The sequence below is a fragment of the Cynoglossus semilaevis genome, chromosome 17 (assembly GCF_000523025.1).
Source record: "Cynoglossus semilaevis isolate Cse_v1.0 chromosome 17, Cse_v1.0, whole genome shotgun sequence".
NCBI classification, from domain to species: Eukaryota; Metazoa; Chordata; class Actinopteri; order Pleuronectiformes; family Cynoglossidae; genus Cynoglossus; species Cynoglossus semilaevis.
The window spans coordinates 5251936-5271325 of record NC_024323.1 but is presented as its reverse complement, the minus strand read 5'-3'; the positions used below and the strand labels follow the sequence as shown (position 1 = coordinate 5271325).

Here is a 19390-nt window from a genome sequence, read left to right as displayed (position 1 = left end):
GAGTGTGTTTGTGTATCTGTGAGAGTGAGATGATGGTGAGATGTACATTAGCATATGCAGTGACACAAAACTTTGTCTTATATTTGTGGACACCATCTGCCCTGCTGTAATACACAGTGACCACTTAGGTTTTAGATAAGGAAAAAAAAAGAAAGGAAGAGGGAAAACAACTCAATTTAAAGTAAGAGTTTTATTAGTTCCCTCGACTTGCGCAGCAGGGGGGGCTACAGTGCAGTTCAAACGCTGTGGATTATGACAGAGCTCAGAATTTACTGTTACATAACTCAAACCACTTTTGACCAAAACAGTTTATACATTTAGCTCTGGAGACCAGTGATTTCCCCGGGATGTTTAAAAAAACCCATAAACCTCAGGAAAGAAATGTCAGAGCCAGTTACAGTCACAGCCAGACGCGGTCGTGCTCTGGTGAGTACTGTATACTCTAGTACCAAGTGGCCATACTTTACTGCATAAAGAAAAAGTTAAAACTATTTGCAGCTTCTTCATCTAAATAACTCTAAAATTATGACTGTCACAGAAAAAAAAAATATTCAGAAAGATTTTCTGGGTTTAATTATTTTTTTCTGCTTCCCGTTCTATTCATTTGCTGCTGGTAGTTACTAAGAAATTACAAAGAAAAAGAAAAAAGTTGTTGACAGTTGATGTCAAACTGTAAAACACACAGCTACATCAGGATGTAGTGCTCCTCATCAGCCTACTGCTGTTGGCTGTTAATGATCCAGTGGAAACAAAACTCCAGCCTCAGTCTGGTCTCACACTCTGCCTCCACAGGACCACAGCGTCAAGAATCGGCCCACCCTGCAGTCTATCCCTGCGTGTCAAGTAGATTGACAATTTCGCTTATTCGATAAGAACGTTCAGGTGACATTTTGTTTTTTTAGTTTTTTTTTTTAAACAATGCCGCAGATAAAAATTGAGGCAGTAAACAGGACACCAAACAATTTAAAAACCCGAGTGAACAATGAAAAATCCCGCCAACCTCTTGCACTCAGTAAAAATGTGAAAAACATTCTCACACAGTCTGCAGAATGGGCACTAATTCACAACGACAAAAACAGAAAATACATTCAGAGGGCAACATCCATGCAGAAGAAGACAGCAGCCTACACTAGGGGTCGCCATCTATATTTGAGGGAAAATTACATTTTTGTCTAACATTATTATTTGAATTTGTTTTTTTAGGGAATGCAGTTGCGGGCTGGATTGGATCAGTTTAGAATGACACAGTATGCCCGCAGGCCACCTGTTGATGACACTGTTTAATACCCATTTTAGTGACTGATCTGGAAACCCTGGGTTCCCCTTAAATATTTTACTGTTTATCTTCATCCTACTGTACTTTTTAAAATCAGTTTTAATTCTTTCTTTTTTTTTTTTTACTTTTATCACTTCCTATTTTTTTCCTCGTGCTCGTAGGGTAAAGACCTCCTGACTCAGAAGATTCCGGTGTGGCAGCAGGCCTGTTCAGACCCCAACAAGCTGCCAGAGCGGGCCGTGCTCCTGGCCCAGCAGATGGGCTCTGCAACTCTTGCAGGAACAAGCCCCCTGCATACTTCCAAATCCAACCTGGTCATCTCAGACCCAATCCCTGGAGCGCAGCCTCTTCCTGTGCCACCGGAGCTGGCTGTGTTCATGGGAAGTGGAATGGGCCACTCAGCGGTGAGTAAAGAAGACGACAGATAAACCTGGGACATATCAACTTAGCTAGCACTTAGCTAAACATATAATTGGTCATTTGTTGATTCTGAGAAAAAAAAAACGGTTACTACAAAAACTTTTTTTAATTTTAGAATTTAAGGCATTTTGTATAGAACCACCTTTTCCAGGATGGACTGAATAAGTTCACAGGAATGGCTTCATTTGATTTCCTTTAACTGTGTCCTCGTGGAAATGCATCCTTTTTTTTAAAGACCACCATAAAGAGGGTAATTTACTGGGACCTCTCTGCAGCCTCGGTTTGAAGAAGCCACTCAAGTTAATGAGGTGTTTGGAAACTGCATTTCATGTTGAGTGGCTGCCGACCGACTGGACTTTAATGAACTCTCACAAGACGCCACCGCCACAAACATCAGAAGAGAAACCTGCAGTTCATATACATATATACATATATATGTACTGTATGTATGTATATATATATATATATATACATATATATATATATATATATATATGTATGTATGTATATATGTATGTGTATGTATATATACATACACTATGAACTGCAGGTCTATCTTCTGATGTTTGTGGCAGTATGTATATATGTATCTATATATGTATGTATACAGTATACGTATATATGTCTATGTATACAGCCTGTATATGTTAATCATATCATATGAATGTGTTAAAGTTAAATTTACCATCTGTCTGTGGAAGGTTGCCTTTAATGAAAAAGTTTTGACCATGATGTCTGAATTTTGCAACAAAATTCTTATTTTAATAAATTCAAATTTCTGACATTCTGTTTTTTAAATCTTGTGAAAATACCTTTTTGACCTTTGAGAAAATGTGAAAATCTTCCTGAAATATAAACTCCCTGTTTCTTAATCTAATCAATGCTCCAGTTTTAATGCAGTTTTTTTTTTTTTTTTTTTTTTTTTGGCTTTTGTTTTCAGAGGCTGATGGGTCCTGATGGCATGTCCATGGTCAATGGGACAACAGGAGTCCACGGAGAGGAGTACTGGACAGATGGGGGGACCATGTCCGTCTCTCAAGTCAGGCCTTCGTCCCCTCAGACCCAGGCACAAGGCCAGTCCCAGCCTCAGCCTCAGAGACAGGTCAGCGATGTCTACTCCAACACTCTCCCTGTGCGCAGGCCCGCTCCTGCCAAGAATAAGAACCCCGTGGGTAAGATGTCCACAAAAGTCAAAGTCACATTTTCATGACATTTAGATGAACGTGGGCTGAATATTGCTTCCCACATGAATTCTTTTAACACTTTATTGACTGAGTCCGTGGTCTGCACTCATTCTGCCTGTGTGCGATATCCCCAGGTGAAACGCGGACCCTGCCCAGATCCAGTTCCATGGCGGCCGGCCTGGAGAAGAACGGACGTGCACGTGTCCAGGCCATCTTCTCCCACGCCGCCGGTGACAACAACACCCTGCTCAGCTTCTCCGAGGGCGATGTCATTACCCTGCTAGTGCCCGAAGCCCGGGACGGCTGGCACTACGGCGAGAACGAGAAGAACAAGATGTGAGTGAATCTATTCATGTATTCAGTTCAGCCTGAATCCATGCAGAGAGATCGGAGAAACGTTTCTCCAGCAGTTCGTTTACCTGCGGAAAGTGAAAATAACAGTTTGACAAGGACCTCTCTTTTCCCAGGCGTGGCTGGTTCCCATTCTCCTACACGCGCGTGCTGCCTGAGAGTGACAGTGACAAGCTCAGAGTGAAGTATGGCCCCGTTTATTAAACTCTCCCTCAACTCACAGAGAACAGATGAGTCCACGTCTCACACTTTGTTCATTTCCGACCTTTTTTACCAGTTTGCATCATGGGAAAAGCAGCAGCACAGGCAACCTGTTGGAGAATGATGGATCACTGCCCACACCTGACTACGGCCTGACCGCCCGGCTGCTGGCTCAGAGTCTAGCACAGACCCGCCCGCGCCCGTACAGCATGGCGGGTTTTGGAACACAGGTACGTGCGGTGACACCGTTCTTGTACTGATTTCACTCACTCCGTTAATGTGTGGCCTCCATCTGTTTTTCTTTCTTGCATTGCATAATCAGACATGAGTAATCCCGCAGTGACTCATGAGTCCTCCCGGTAGCTGCTGCCACCTAATGTTCGTATCTGCACACAGCATACAGGCGCACCAAATAAATGAAGTTGTTTTTCTTTTTTCAGCCAGCCATCGAGGACTACGACGGCCGCTTTGCCACAACGTAAGTAACTTTAGAGCTGTGTAAGAAATGACTGATAGTGTATGACTGCTGCTGCCATCTGAATTATTTCACTTGTTTAATTTTTTAGTGGTTTCAGTTTTGAATGGTTTTTAGTTTCTCAGAAGTACACGCAAGTACCGCGTCCCCTGTCACCTCAATAGTGCTGTAAGAGACAGCTAGGCAACTTTACAGTACTACATTTACACATACTATATGTGGCATATCATAGTTTATAAAAATATTAAAATGATAAAAGCAGAAATCATTCAGACGTCAATAAACGATTCAGTATAGTACTATTATATATTATAATATATTATATATTACAGTTATAGCATCATATCAGTATTATGTTACTTTTTATCAATAGTTTTTCTTTTAACCAAAAATACTTATTTCATATTGTTGGTAATTATTACTAATTATAATATCAAACACCAATTTGTGAACTCAAATCTTTACTTTGTCATTGCCTCATTTGAATATGTCCTCCTGTTTTCTTTTCTCTTTCGTATTTCCTTTTGTATATCTCATGGTATTTAAAAAAAAAAAAGAATTACAGCAGTCTATTCTCAGGGGTCAGTACAGTAGTTTTATTTAGTCAGAGCCGGCAGCCTCTTGTATCGCAGGGCAGCTGCAGTGGGCGTCATGCAATGTCTAACAGTAGCCTGAAGAGGGAGATAGAGACCATGGCCTCAACAGTGGAAGTGGTGAAGTTTGATAGACAATAAAAAGACCTCCAGAGGATGCACAGTTATTGAAATTCAGGGTTGTGTTCGAGGAATAAATGTAAAATTTGGGGTTTTTTTAATCACCATAAAAATGGTTAAATATTAAGGCTGTGCATGACTAAAATGTTATACTATTATAATTATGATTTAGATGTTAAGAAATCCCATGTATTTGTACTAGTGTCATGCTGCCCCCTCTTAATGAATCTGTAGCTTTGTTTGTTAGATAAAGAAATCAAAGTTAAAGAATGGGCAAATTAAATGAATTTGGGGGCGTGTCCTCCACTACAGGGGGGCTAAGAGAGTGGTGCTACTTCAGATAGACCTGCTCCGTTCAGGCATGTCTGAAGAACCCACTGTGGAAGTGTTCTTTTCACAGTGGGTTCTTCAGACATGCCTGCATGTCCCAGGTCTCAGCCTCTCTCTCTGGACTACTGTTATGCAGGGCATGCAGCCTGCACTGTCGTCCCATCGGGTTTCTGACCCAGCGGGGATGGTGTCAGGTCAGGGTTAGGAGTTACCGTCCACCCACTGTGTCTGGCTGTGCCAGCGGGTGTGTTCCTGTGTGGTTGAGTCCTTGTTGTGGACAGCAGACACCATGCTGACAACCATCAGTCATCACCAGTGTCAGGCTGCCCCTCCCACACTCCCCATGTCTGCTGTGAGTGTGTGTGTGTGTGTGTTTTTGTTTGTTGTGTATCAGTATTTTGGAGACAACACAACTGTCCAGCAGGGTGTGCTCACCTCTAACAGACTAATCTAACACTACATCCCTCCAGCTGAGGAGATGACTTGATGATTCTCTCGTCAACAGGAATTTTAACATTTGTCTTGTTTTATGTGACTCGCGCAGGCAAATGTTGACCAAAGTGTGAAATGTAGAGAAAGAAATATTTAAAAAAATCAGCATGCACAAAATAAACTAAAATGTGTTGATGAGGGAATTGGAAGTCCAATCTTCCTGATCATGGCAGGTGTGTTTGGAGATGTATTTGAAGGTGGGGTGGGTTGAATTTTTTTTTTTTTTCAAACCCCCACCTCTACGTCTCCTAAACTCCACACTGCCTCCTTGTGCCTGTCTTGTCTTTCTCCATTTCTCTCTGAGTGTGTCCGACCTGGCAAGCTTCCTTCTCTCTTTGTTCCACAGTGACAGTCCTGATGGCAAATTGATTTCGACTGTGTGAGAACAGACATACAGACAGACACAGACAGCTCCGGATAGCACAGGGGCCTCTTCCTCCCCCACCTTTTCCCCTCTCCTTTTAGCCTTCTTCCTGTCTACTTACCTCCACCTCTCCTCCCACTCTTCCTCCTGCCTCCACACACACCCCTTCTCCAAGTGGAAGAGGCCAGTTTCATGCCTCCTTTCTGTCCTCTCTTCCTCTCCGGGTCCCTTTTTTCCCTCCTTCGTCCTTCCGTCCATCCTGGGTGCTGCTGCCGTTGCTGCTGTCGCTGCTTCTGCCGCTGCTGCTGCTCGTGGTGGTGACCGTGTGGACAGTAGCGGTTGGTGGGTGGAGGATTGCGTTGAGCAGGAGAGCTCGAGCGGGCCCTACCTGCTCGGCATGCAACATTACGGACTGTGATAACTGTGTCCCCGGCCACAGTCCACCATCACGGACTGATCTCTCAAGAGACTGCCTTTGCTACCGCTTGTCTTTCATGCATGTACATGGTTGTGTCATTTTTTTTGTCAAACTAAAAGGACATGTTCATGTACTTGTACAAGTGCCAAAAGGCTTCACTCTCATCGTGCTCCAGCCACAGGCTAACAGGCCCGTGTTACTGAGTCTCCAAAAAAAAACAAAACGCTTTGTTCAAACTTATGGCCTCGCAGCAGATTACTATGTCTCCACTCTGAGAGATCCTGTAGGTGGCGCTGTGCTTCCTTGTGTCAGTGCTAGACTTGGTTTTTCTGTCCAGAGAGAGTGTCTGTGTGTGTGTGTGTGTGTCAGTCAGATTTGCCTTACTTTACTTCTTTCTCTTTTTTTTTTTAATTAAAACGAATCATTTGTGAAAACGGAGCTTCAAGTATATACAGAATATATATCTATATATATATATGAAAACCTAATATACATTAATATATAAAGTCCAGCAAATTGTACTGCATTTCAAACATTGCAAAAACACATTTCAAAGTGAAAAAACCTTGAGTCAAACAGCTCCACAGAAAGGTTGAATCAAGTGCCAAAAATGCATCATGACCGTGGGTTTGTCCTGCAGCGAGCGTGTGATTGAAGGAGTTTTTAATTTTTTTTATTTTAGTGAAGTCTCCTCAACAGCTGCTGTGATTTAGTTTAGTTCCCATGCCCACCAGGGCTTCTTTGCAGATCTCAGTGTTATTTATGATTGTATTCCCTGAGTGGCTCTGTGATTTTTTTTTTCTTTTGGTCTTTTCTTTCCAAACCTATTTTGTCCTTGTAAAAAAAAAAACAAAAAACAAAAAAACAACAACATATACTGTATGTACAGTATATGGAGAAGAACCATTGAGAAAACTACCGATTAGTTGAAGTGTTTATCTTATGCATGCCGTGGAGGGAAACATGAAAATGTGATGACTATAAAATTTGACCTTGAATGTATGGTGACTTTTTACAAAGGTATTCTCAATAAAAACATATCTCTATATATTAATAAACAGTCTGGTCTGACGAGAAATCTGTTCTGTCCCTGACAGTGACATGGGAGTTGTTCAGTTCTCGTTACGTCCTGCTTGTTTTTTGACTTGACCCGAACGCTTCGCTCCACCCACCCTCTCACCCTGCCTTCAATGTCCTAATTTCCCCCCCCCCCCAATCTCCTCAGCATGTGTTTTCATCCTTCCCTTCCCTCTGATTACTAACATGGCCTCTGTGCTGATCTGTGTCAACACTCAAAAAACAGACTGTAAGTGTGTGTGTGTGTGTGTGTGTGTGTGTTGTCGTGTGTAACCTCCTGATGTTCATGTGTTGTTTGTATTTGGATTGTCACCGTTACAGAACGTATGTTTGTACAAAGATGCGTTTCAAATAAGTTGGTTTACTTCCTAAAATGCTGTTCAAACTGACATAAAGACCTTGTTAAATACACTTGGATCTTTACTCTAACAGGCAGAAGGTCAGAGAGTAGGTGGATCTGGTGAAGTGGTCTGTGGATTTTTCAGCAGGCTGATGTTGTGGAAGTGGCCTTTTTAGACACAGCTTTTTGTAAGGTGCGAAGCAAATCTTAGCTTAGCCCGGGCACAGTGGTTAACCCTCATGGAGTTTGGTACAGATGTGATTTTGTCATTTCACTGAAACACTTTTCTCTGTTCTTTTTTTGCCTAACAAGTCAAGGTTCAGGTTCAATTCCAAATTGCATATTATTTTTTTGGCATTTTTAGAGAGTAAACCAGCTTCTCTGTCAATGGTATTTATATTATATTAATAGTGAGAGTCCAGGTAATTAATTTGATAAATAGCATATGCATGTTGAGCATGAAATGTATTGTTTCCCATGTCTCCTCTCAGTCTTAGTTATTGTTGTTGTTCGATCTACTTACACTTTGCTCATCTCGTGCCAGACTAACCAGCAGTGACTTTACAAACTTCATGACCCGTGCATTATTTTGAGGTTGAAACAGTCAAACCCAAAGGTTCTTTTTACCTTCCAGTTTGGGTCCAGAGTTGTCCCGGTTCTGAGGGAACAGGACCACCGTAAGTCACCAGCCTCCATTGCTTTTCAGCCAATCAACTACTGTTTTTCCCCCCGCCCCTGTCTTTACTACTGCCTGGTTCTCTGTGCTGTCATTGGCTGCATGGCTGCAGTAGGATGCTGAGAATCACTGGTGTTTGTGCTCCATGGACGCTGCAGTCAAATGGGCCTCTGGTGATTTCCTGTCAGCGGTTAAGGCTAAAATAGAGAAAGGACACTAACCTCCTGCTTGCATGCTTTTTAGAAACGTTACCTTTGACCTCAGGCTTGCTTTGACAGTAGATGCCAAATTACAGTGCTCAGGTTGCTTCAAAGCCTAAGTTAAACATTTGATAAGTTCTCTGGGTGGTGTTACTTCATAGGCCATTTGTCTGACCAGTTGTTCTGTCTTCAAGCTAACTGTCACTGTTCCCCGCCCCGCCCCTCCTCTCCCCACAGTGACCGTTCCCTGGAGGTCTACCTCCGGCCCATCTACAGTGATGACCGTTCGGCGCCCATCTTCTACTAGCAGACTGCTGTGCTCTTCCCTTCTGTCCAATCACGAGCCCTTATTTTTACAGGTGGCGAAAAAAAAAGGGGCTTCCATGTTTTAAAACCCAATCACCTCACAGGTCGTGTCACTCTTCACTGAGAGCTGAGCTTTTAACGCTTCCACAAACAGTCACGGTCGCTGTCTGCACATTCTCAAGCTCAGTGTAGATTTTTAATTATAATTATTATTATTAGATCCCACCCGTTGTGGATAAGATACGGCTTCTTGGTTATCTTAATGACGCTGCCACGTTATTACTTATCTGCACTTTTTCTGTTAGAATTTTCTTTCATTCTGTAAAATTAATTTTAAGATTATATACATTAATAATAAGCAGTGGGAACCAATCTGCGCTGCAAGTTTCAGGGTGGATGTGAAATGAAATGATGGCTTTAAGTTTTCAGTGAATCACTGTGACAAAAACTGAAGACGTGATGCGACCACAGACAGCTATCGGACAGTTGTATTTCTGCTTTGGCTAAGTGAGAATAGAGAGTTTATTTTGTAGTTGTAGAAACAGTCCACCTAGAGTTTAAATGTGGGAACTGTGCCTTTGTTTCTTTTTTTCTTTTTGTTTGTGACGTAGGCTCCAAGCACCATTGGATCAATCGTTCTGAAATCACTGGTTATCTCTGTGTTGCTACTAATTTCAATTCTCAGAAATACATACGTTATTAGGGTAATTTTTATATATATATATAATTAGCTTTGAGGGAGTGGTTGCTTATCAGATAAGATACAGTATTACAGCTTTGGATCTTTCCGAGTGTTACACACTTACCTGGGAGAACGGCTGGAGGACGAAGCTCGTGTGTGTGTGCGTGTGTGTGGGTGGGTGGAAAGATGGTGGTGAAAATTTCTGCCTGATCTGAAAGGATGTTTGTGGATGAGAAAAAAAAAAAAAAGTTTAGTTAAAATTCCTCTTAGCCTGCGATTACTCTGCGCTACTACGCTGGAGAAGTAATTCACCACGGATGAGTTCTTTACACTGAGGAATGTGATCCTGCTTTTATTACACGGCTCATTGGAAATCAAGATGGAACATGTATTCGGTGGTTTCTTTGTTTGTTTGTTTGGTTTTTACTTTTTTCTTCCAGCTTTTGTTTTGTCCATTTCTCACTTCTGTCCTTGTTTGTATTATATCTGTACTGTACAGAAAGCTCATCTAAATTATCCTGTCCAGAATAAATCCAAGTGGCCACAAACTTGTCATGGTGTGCGTGTGTGTGTGTGTGTCAGATTTACCTGTGTCCTTGTTCCGAATCATACGACAGAGACGAGAAGAGAAAAAAAAAGTATTTGGGTTTATTCATTAAGGATACTTCAACAGCAATACATGAGTGGATGGAGTCAGCGATGACGTTACTACTGGTGCATAGAACAGCCCGCCTCACCTTCTCCACGAACGTCTGCCAATGGGCTTTGTGATACATCTCTTTGGCGAATTTTCCACTTGTACAAAAAATACCGTGAGTGTTTTTTGTTTTTTTTTTTCTTCCTGCAGGAGTTTAAAGGCTGATAGAGGATTGGCACTTTGAGCTACGAAGGAGGTTCAGAGAGGGGGAGGCAGCTGTCCATACAACAGTAGTAAATACTGTTTTTTGCTACATGTTGATTTCACATTCATACGGTGGGGGAGGATTTTCTCTTCACCTCGGGGGCCCAGATGCGGCTATCATAGGGTGCGCAATGTGTGACGATTGTTGCGACTCGCATGGGACTCGACGACACTTTCAGTACCAGTTGTGTTCGGTACAGCAGACAGGCACTGCTCAGACTTGAGTTTTTGTCCTGTCTATACAGCAGCTTATTTCTTCTTTAGAAAAAAAAAAAATAACACTACTATTTTGGTCAAATACATTGATAGACAGTGAGTGAGATTTTTTTTATACGATTAAATTAAAAAAGCAGGCCTTCGACAGAACAGACCACGCTTTTCACCTCCTTATGTACTCAAAAGATCAATACCAATGCCATGCAACATTAGGCTAGTACTTGTACTATGATAAGATAATGGTAAGATACCACATCAATGCAGGGGTTGTGCAGGTAGGCTTGTACTGTACTTGTGTTTTTGTCCAACATTTCTTTCAAAATGTTGTCAACCGTATCCAATACGCCCCCGTGGCCTTTATTTTTCTAGGTGAACTTGTTACTTTTTACCCCAACAGGGATGACATTCGCCTGTTCCTGCTTCTGCTTTAATAATGACCTGTAGGACCTGGACATGGTACTGGACTGTGTTCAGGAGGCAAGAGGTGACTCATTAATGGCAGATGTTCACAGAAGCCGACTTACATTTCCTCCCACAGCTGAGATGTTAATGGGAACCAGAACTGGTATGAAACAAAAAAAGCAGCCAATGAAAACCTTCCTCGTTTCCATTTAGTGTTTCTCAAACAATCACAAAGTTCTCTTACACAGGTGTAAGACAGATGGTGGTGTTTGACTCGCCAGCAGTTCTTGTTACGGCGCACTGGTAATAATATTTTGAGTACTGTGTTATGTTGAGAAAGTAGAAGCTGTTTGGCTGCGTTTGCTGGCCTTTGTGGGACCTAGTTGTTTTTCCCTCTGACGGTACTTTGTTTTTATGTTTTCTATTGACAGATGACTGTGGGCCTGAAAGGTAAAAATGTATGAATCTGATAACGACGATACTATTCTACATTTACAAGTGGTACGTTTACACGACAGTGACGACACTGTCTTAGTCTCATTCTCATGGGATTCGAAAAATAACACTGATGTGCAGGAGAACACAGTAAACAGAACAGGGCCTGTGGTTAAAAGCTGTAGTGTTCTTGATACTGCTTTGATATGGGAGTGAGCGTGACTAAACAAGTGATGTGTTCTGACATGTTTTCAGCAATACCAGGAAAAGGACCAGGGACGAAGAACGGTTTCAGCAGTTTCAATTTCTGGCTCTGTCCTTATGAAGGTTAGATTAATGATAATGTTCATCATGTTGAACCACGTCTGCACCTATTTTATATTTGAAGTTTTACTTCAGTGCTATGATTATATTTTGTTTTTTTTGTTTGTTTTTTTATACCAGCAGCAATCATTCCTTCATCACAGAAATAAAAAATAAAGGGAAAATGTGTGCAAATCACCAGGAGTGGTTCACTACAGAATGAGGCACTGCCTAGAAAAGTAGGGTCATCAGTCGGACGCCCTAAAACGTCAGTAAAAATAAAACTATGTGAAACATCTGAATGTATTAATGCTGTTCTTTGTGTCTTCTTCCAGTCAGGGCCGTGGAACCGTCAGTCTCTGGAACTTTCTTCACTGTCACCTGTTAAGAAGCAGATTAGAAATAATTTTATGGTTCATCCTGTTACCCACCAGACTTAAAATATTTATAATTTATTATTATACAAAAAGTGAATGTGTGTTGTGTTTTTTACGGACCTGTGTTTGCGTTCACGTAGGAGTCGGAGACTTGTGTGATAGAGAATCGTGAAACCAAAAACCGGTTCAGTGCCACAGCAGGAGGTTTGGGATCCTCAGTAGTTTTGGAGGTGGATGTGGGCGGGGCCAGAGACGCAGGGGTGGGATCTTCTGGAGACGGAGGGTTTTCAAATGCAGCTTCTTCTTCTTCTCTTTCATTACTACCATCTGAAGGCACAGATAGTTAATGTGACGATAGAATCACTTCAAGCTAGAGTTTACAGAAATTATTTTTGAAAACGTCATTTAAAATATTCACTTTCAACTACTTTCATTGGTCGGTTCAAGTGAATGTTGATCTACAGCACTGTGAACTGTCTTGTACTTTTGCAAGTGCACAGTTTTAGTTTTAGTTTTAGTATTGATGTAAAAAAGACCCAGTAGTGCCTTAGTAATGCACTTAGGTCAGCCAGGGGTCAGCCAGGGGTCGAATCAGTCAGCATGAAGGAACTTATTATTGTTAGGTATTCATTTTTTTGGTGGGGCAAGCTTGTCTGTAAACAGTTCACCTATCAGCTGTATGAATCACATTTTGTTAGGACTCGGCCAGATACAACATGGGCCAAGACATGTTCTTGACTTTTCTATTTTCTGCAGAAAATTGAATATAGCACCCAACGGCACGCCCTGCAGGAAGAAAGGTAAACTACCTTTAACATTAAAATCCTGATGGACCTACCCTGACCTGAGTTGTTCCCATCACTCTCCTCAGAAATGCATGTCTCACAGGCTTTATCTTCAAGTTCAGACTCAGGTTGTGGTTCAAGCTCACAGGTTTTTCCATCGGAGGAATTATTCCCACAAGCCTCTGCTGCACTGGGGAAGGTGTAGTTGGCCAGTTCACCCGTAGGACTCTCCTGAAAATCCAGAGCAGAAAAGGTTAAGATTAAAAACTATCAGAAAACAACCAGCGTGTGTGACAGAGTGAGAGTCTCTCTACCTGATCGAAAAGGTACACAGTGACATCATCAAAGAAGGACACTGCTTTCTTCTTTCTCTCTATCTCGTCACAGAATGTCTGGGTGAGTAGGCTGGGCATCTTCAGGAGGCTACGTAGGTGTCTGGCCCGGCTGCAGTCACTCACTACCACGGGCACTACGGTGAAATCCTCCTCACTCTCCTCGCTCTCTTCTTCGTGGATGTTGTAGGTCCTCAGCTCGTCATCAGACTCGCTGTCGTCAGAGTCCTCTTCATCTTCCGCCTGCTCCAGCGGCGCCCTCACGTCTTCTCCATACAGCTCCAGCAGGGAGGAGGAGGTTGAGAGCTCACCGGGGCCGTTAGACTGTTCACACAGACTGTCCTGTGAGTCGCTCTCATCGGCGTCTATATCCTCAAAATCCTCTTCGTTTATTCTCACGCTCTCCATTCTCTCCTCCTCTGTGTGGTTGAATTCTGGCAGCTCCTCCTCCTCCGTGGATCCGTCATTTTCTTTGGAGGCTTCATCTTTGCAGTCAGTCTGGTTGGAGTCAGAGCTCGAGGACTTGACAGAAGAGGAATCCTCTGACTTCCTGTTGCTCTCCTCTTGGTTAATTGAGGCTTCCTGGAGGGCAGAAGATGGCTCGGAGGCGATGGAGCTGAAGTCTGAGGATGCCTCCTCCCCCTCTCCTGACTGCTCCGTGTCCAGTCCAAGGTTGTCCTCTGCAGGGGCCGACTCTTTGGTCAAGCAGCCGCCCATCGGAGGAAATGGTGCAAGCATTGACAACGCAGGAGCAGGAAGGGAGTGTGGTGGACTAGCATTAGCCGCTGAGAATTTCACTGCAACATAACCTTTCTTGAGTCTCAAATTTGTTAAGTTTTCATTGTTGACGTGTCTGATCAATGTTTCATCACTTTTAACACAGCTTACATTTTCAGAATTTAACTCATGGTTGTTCGGACCGGCAAAGAACTGACTGCCTTCCTTTTGAGGGCTCCTCTCGTTTTCAGCATCGTAGTCAGAAAAATAGGCCGAGTCACGGTATGTGTTCTTGTCAGTCAGACTTTTTAGTTGTAACTCTGAGTTGCTGGTGGAGGTGCAGACGCCCTGGCCTAACCCGACCAGCAGAACCAGGTCAGGATCTCCTGCCAGCCTCGGGCTCCTCTCAGATTCTTGAGGATCTCCAAGCTCCTTGAAGAAAAATTCTGGAGATTCGTTGTTCTCTGTGTCGTAGCCACTGTCCAACGATTTGGGCAGGATGGTGGTATTAAAGGGACTGAAGGCCTGATCGCTGGGACTGGCCATGGAAGAGGACATGTTAAGGATGTGAGCAGAGCTTGTTGTCTCCTCTGGGTTCTTCACAGGGCTCAGTTCTTCATCCTCCCCCTCAGCATAATCTAGATTATAGTCAGCAAATATACCTGATGTAATATCTGCCATGTCGTCCTCGTCCTCACTGTAGTCACCAATGTCAACCAGGGCAGAGCTGGATTCTCTTCTACCGTCTGTCACTCTGGTACTTTCTAACGTCTCTGGACAGTTGACCGCCGCTGGAACTCCATCCCAGATGTGTCCTCTGTGTTTGTCTGAAAAGGCTGTCGGCCCACTCTGAGAATCCTTGAAAGACGATGGTGATTTAATAAAGCTGGTCTCAGGAATCATCTGAGGCTCGGAGTACAGTCTACTCCCAACACCTGAACTTCTGGAACGATTGAGTTCAAATTGAGCAGCAGTTTTATCCAGTTCTGTTTGACTCAGGTGAATGTAGGAAGTTAGTTCTGAAGGTTCATTGTCTCCTCTTCCACTCTCCACTTTGCCAAAAGACGTGGAGCTCTGAAAGGTTTTCGTGGTGGGCTTAGATAAGGACCATGACGGGGTGTTGTTACAGTGGTCAACATAATGAAAGTCTAAATAGCTGTCGTGCCCACTGCCTGTCTGTCTGTTATCGAACATCAGGCTGTTATTATTTGCTGAATGGTTTGATGTCCAGTTAGTGGCGTCCCCTTCAGACAAAAGGTCATCCTCACAATTATCACCCCGCTGTCGGCCCACCAGCAGGCCGTCCTCTGAACCTACATCGATGCTAATGTGATTAGCCAAGGGCTGTGTCTTTCTGAGGGGACCCGTCATGTTGTGGCAGCTTTCATTCACAGTGCCGTGACCCGAACTGGCTTCGAGGTAAGGGTCACAGAAGCCCAAGCTGGGGCTGCTCACTACCTTGGACAAACTGCGGCTGTTCTCTAAACATCTCACTGAACCGATTAGGTTCGACTCGCACTCCGGCGATGAATCCAGTTCAGACCGGCAGGACTGTCGGCATGGCATCATGCCGTCTTGATGAGGTGAGAGGCAGCAGGGGCTGGGGGCCCTTTTCAGCAGTGGATCAGTGGTTAGTTTATCAGCAGGACTTGAGTCAGAGTCGTACTCGCCGCATCTGTTGGCAGTTGACCAATAGGCACGTGACGCTGCCACAGAAGAGACAGGCGGACTTTCACAGAATAACCTGCTGTTATGGGCTTCCAGCACTGGGCTGTAGTCCACTGCTGTGTCTTCCAGGTTGATTCTACACTCTACTGGTTCTTCTATGCGAATGTAATACTCACTGCCAACCGAGGGGCTGTGGGCACTCAGCACTGGGACCACACCTGGGTGTTCAGGTTCATAGTAGGACAGAGAGACACCTGAGGTCAGGCTGTCCGTCCTACAGCCCCCTGAGGTGCTTTCTTTGCTTGAATAATAAATATCCTGGTAGTGTGGGTTCCCCTGACCCAGTGGCCCACTGGTGGATGATGAACAGTATGGCTGCTCAGCTCGAGCCTGCTCCCATTTGTACTCAAAGTTGAGGCCGTGGCTGGTCTCCGTGACGGTTAACAGATCGTCTCCTGTGTCTGAGTGGAAGCTGTCAGAAAAATGTTCCAGGAGGGGGAAGGAGGACGAGGCAGAGGAGGCCAGCTCCACTGTCTGTGCTGGTTCTGTACTGGTGACTTCAGCCTGTGGAGGTGTCGGGGTCAGGACTAGGGCTGTGGATGTAGCTGTGTGGGTGTCACTACCGAGCAGGTTGGGTTTCAGGGCGTTCCAGCGTTGTTCAAAGTCTTCTTCGGCCTCACTAGAGCCTTTGGCACAGAGGTACGTGACCAGAAGGTGAACTTCTTCACTGCAGGGTCTGAGCTCTGGCTGCAACCAGCAGAACTGCATCACTTCATACCTGGACACAAAGAAAAGATAAAAGTGAAAAGATGAGAATAGTACATCAAAATGTTTTTATTAGATCAACTTAGTTTGGAGAAAATGTATTTCTACATTGGCAAGCCTCACACTGAATCTCTCACTGCATTTAAAAGGCCAGTGGAGGTTGTGTGTCTTCCATCAGTTGCTGTGCTGACAAATAAAACTAAAGAATATCAAATCAATACGACAGTAGTGGCTGGCCCACTGTGGCTAACACCAGAGTGATCACAATTAATAGAAAAATATTGATCATCTGCTTCTGCTGGCAAGAAAAACACAGTGTTTAACAGTACTAGAGAACCACTGTTGGCACACTGGAGTGTTTAGCCCAGAAACGGGCAAACTATGGCCCATGGGCCGGATACGGCCCGCTAGGCTTTCTAATCCGGCCACCCAAACACTGTACAGCCATTAGTAAAGACTGAATGATTCCTTCTGTTCTTTTCATTTCGTTGAATTGATAGTAATTTGAGATAATGCCACTAGATGGCGACAGATCAAAATGCCACATTTTCTTTAAAGGTTTGGGTTAACCTTGTACCTTTTATTCCCATTATTTTCACATCCAACCAGTACTGAACTGTGTAGGCAGTACAGTACAGTACTGCATGTTTTCCCCTCTCATATCCGACCAGAAGACCAGGTCTTACCAGCGTTCAGCCAGAGGGAACTGGATTTGAGGTTTGGGTAGTTTGAGCTGCTGCTCCTTCACGACATAGGTCAGCACCTGTCGGTCAGAGTACTGTCTGTACGGTTGGTTTCCCAGTTCAAACAGCTCCCACACAGTCACACCCAGTGACCTGTCGCCACAGAAGAAGTGTTTCACATGCAGACAAATGATGTTAGAATGACCAGACATCTTTGTTTGTTGGTACAGTACTGTATATCTCACCATATGTTGCTGCTCTTGGTTTGGTCGACCACCAGCAAGTTTCCGTGGACCTCGTCTATAAGCTCTGGTGCGATCCAACGTAGGGCCACCCATATCTGGTCTTGTGTAATATAATAGTCTTCCTGCAGAAAGAAAAAATATTATAATAATATTTTGGACTATATTGATCCCGTATTTGGGAAATTGTTGAGATGATTATTAGATTCTAGTGAAAAACATCAACAAATCAACCAATGACTGTAAGTCTGACCTTGTATCTGCTGTGAGAAAGGCCGTAATCTCCGATCTTAACTGTCATTTCTGAGGTGAGCAGGCAGTTTCGTAAAGCCAGGTCACTGTTGATAAGAAAAAGACGAGTTAGCTTTCCTACAACATGTACACTTATGATGCTACATACATCACCTCTTTAAATCTTCTCTAAAAAGATAATATGATGTGAAGGACACTTGCTTTATTTAATGTTAAGACTTGGAGAGAGAGACAGAGTGGCTCACCTCCTGCAACAAAATCACTGATGCTGGAGTTTGTGATAACTACTCAGGCAGCACCAGGATGTTGTTACAGGGAGTGGCCTGCAGGGGGCCAACAAGACCATATTGGTGGATTCAACCTGTCAATGATTTTTCTACTCACACTGATGAAGGTTAAAAAAACCATAACCCAACTCAAATTCCTACTGACTGAGACAGGGTACCTGTGAATGACGTTGTGTTTGTGGAGGTGCAGGAGTCCTGAGGCGATGTCACAGGCCATTCGCTGGAGGATCAGAGGGTCGGGAGTTTCTGCATCAGCTACACGGCAACTGTGGAGGTAAGTCTTCAGATCACCCTGAGAGGGAGGAGAAAATTAATATGTTGACTCTTGAACACTGAAAGCATCATGGTATGTGTTAATGAACTGTGAAACTGTGTCCCACCAGGGGGCAAAACTCCATGACCAGCAGATAAGGAGTGACCTCTGTGCACTGTGCCAGACACTGCAGGAGGGCGGGGTGCTGGAGCGTCCTGGCAGAAGAGATGGGATTTGGAAAGGTTTAAATGCACAAGAACCTTAACTACAACAACACAATAACAACTGCACACAGTAAATGTAGGTGCTACAGTATATATGTGCTGGAAAGTAACACATAACATCGCCTATAGAATATTAATTATTAATCCATAATTAATTAATCACCCCCCTCTGTCTACTACCAAATTGTATTCCCAAAAAGTGAAGTTTATTATTTACAGTACATAACAGTACATTTTGGACATGATTAGGAAAAAACTGAATTTAAAGGATACTGCGTCTTTGAAGTAAAACCCAGGCAGAGCAGAGAGTGTACCAGTCTCACAACCCACCAGATTTAGGCCCGTAACCCACTTTTGGATCACCAACCGTTAGAGAAACACTGGGACTAAAACTGATTAGTCCACTAACTGACCGGTACTGTTGGACCTCCTCCAAGAACTGCATCTGATCCTGGACACTGGCACTGGCCTTCAGCTCCTTCACCACGACCTGGGTGGTGCTGAGACCGGCGTTGACCTCACCCAGGAGGACCTGTGAGAGAGGGGGGAGAAGCACATGTCACAGCAGATCGTGAAGTGGACCGCAGCATGTGCTGCTGTTTTGTAAAAGAATCCACTGTGACTGTGAATTTCATTCGGGCTCCCATGGAATCAACACCCTGACACAAGTGCCAAAAATTAGCCTCACTGGAATGAGATCATCATCATCGCATTACACTTGCATTCCATACAGAGTAGAGAGAACATCAGAGAACATGTAGTACAGTGGGGACAGATGCAGCTGAGACAAAACAAGACAGTGTCAACGGGTTCAAACATGGATTCTCAGAGCAGTAAAAATAGAAAAAAGAGAAAAAGTTAAAAACAACTACATCTCTTACTTTGCCGAACCAGCCATATCCAATCTCCTTTAGGTAGAGAAGACTATGACGGCCAAGGTCTGATGATTTTAGCAGCTGGACTGAAAGAGAACAAAGAGAACGCCATCAAGACACGGGAAATATAATTAACGACCAAGTTTAGCTGAAAGAAGTGAGAAAAGT

At 43.7% G+C, this 19390-nt stretch overlaps 2 protein-coding genes across 6 annotated transcripts in view; one reads left to right on the top strand and one right to left on the bottom strand.

Moving 5' to 3' along the window:
- Window positions 1–10053, top strand: part of baiap2a (BAR/IMD domain containing adaptor protein 2a) — a 53764-nt gene extending 43711 nt beyond the window's left edge. Inside the window, exons 8-15 of one of the 3 annotated variants that reach the window (XM_008329522.3) lie at window positions 1438–1680; window positions 2637–2868; window positions 3015–3216; window positions 3348–3416; window positions 3509–3662; window positions 3873–3910; window positions 8276–8318; window positions 8755–10053. In XM_008329522.3, the coding sequence (XP_008327744.1) occupies window positions 1438–1680; window positions 2637–2868; window positions 3015–3216; window positions 3348–3416; window positions 3509–3662; window positions 3873–3910; window positions 8276–8303 (966 nt within the window). In that variant the 3' untranslated portion in view covers window positions 8304–8318; window positions 8755–10053. Of the gene's footprint in view, window positions 1–1437; window positions 1681–2636; window positions 2869–3014; window positions 3217–3347; window positions 3417–3508; window positions 3663–3872; window positions 3911–5788; window positions 7285–8275; window positions 8319–8754 lie in introns of those variants that run through there. The other 2 variants (XM_008329521.3, XM_017040591.2) reach the window with 2 other exon arrangements.
- A 1362-nt stretch (window positions 10054–11415) lies between these two features.
- aatka (apoptosis-associated tyrosine kinase a) overlaps window positions 11416–19390 on the bottom strand; it is a 27506-nt gene continuing 19531 nt past the window's right edge. For 2 of the 3 annotated variants that reach the window (XM_008329523.3, XM_017040589.2), the window contains 11 exons: window positions 19229–19308; window positions 18761–18879; window positions 18251–18338; window positions 18029–18162; window positions 17585–17669; window positions 17335–17456; window positions 17093–17242; window positions 13239–16419; window positions 12978–13155; window positions 12260–12466; window positions 11416–12143 (listed from right to left, as the gene is read on the bottom strand). In XM_008329523.3, the coding sequence (XP_008327745.1) occupies window positions 12115–12143; window positions 12260–12466; window positions 12978–13155; window positions 13239–16419; window positions 17093–17242; window positions 17335–17456; window positions 17585–17669; window positions 18029–18162; window positions 18251–18338; window positions 18761–18879; window positions 19229–19308 (4373 nt within the window). In that variant the 3' untranslated portion in view covers window positions 11416–12114. The remainder of the gene's footprint in view (window positions 12144–12259; window positions 12467–12977; window positions 13156–13238; window positions 16420–17092; window positions 17243–17334; window positions 17457–17584; window positions 17670–18028; window positions 18163–18250; window positions 18339–18760; window positions 18880–19228; window positions 19309–19390) is intronic. The other variant, XM_017040588.2, reaches the window with a different exon arrangement.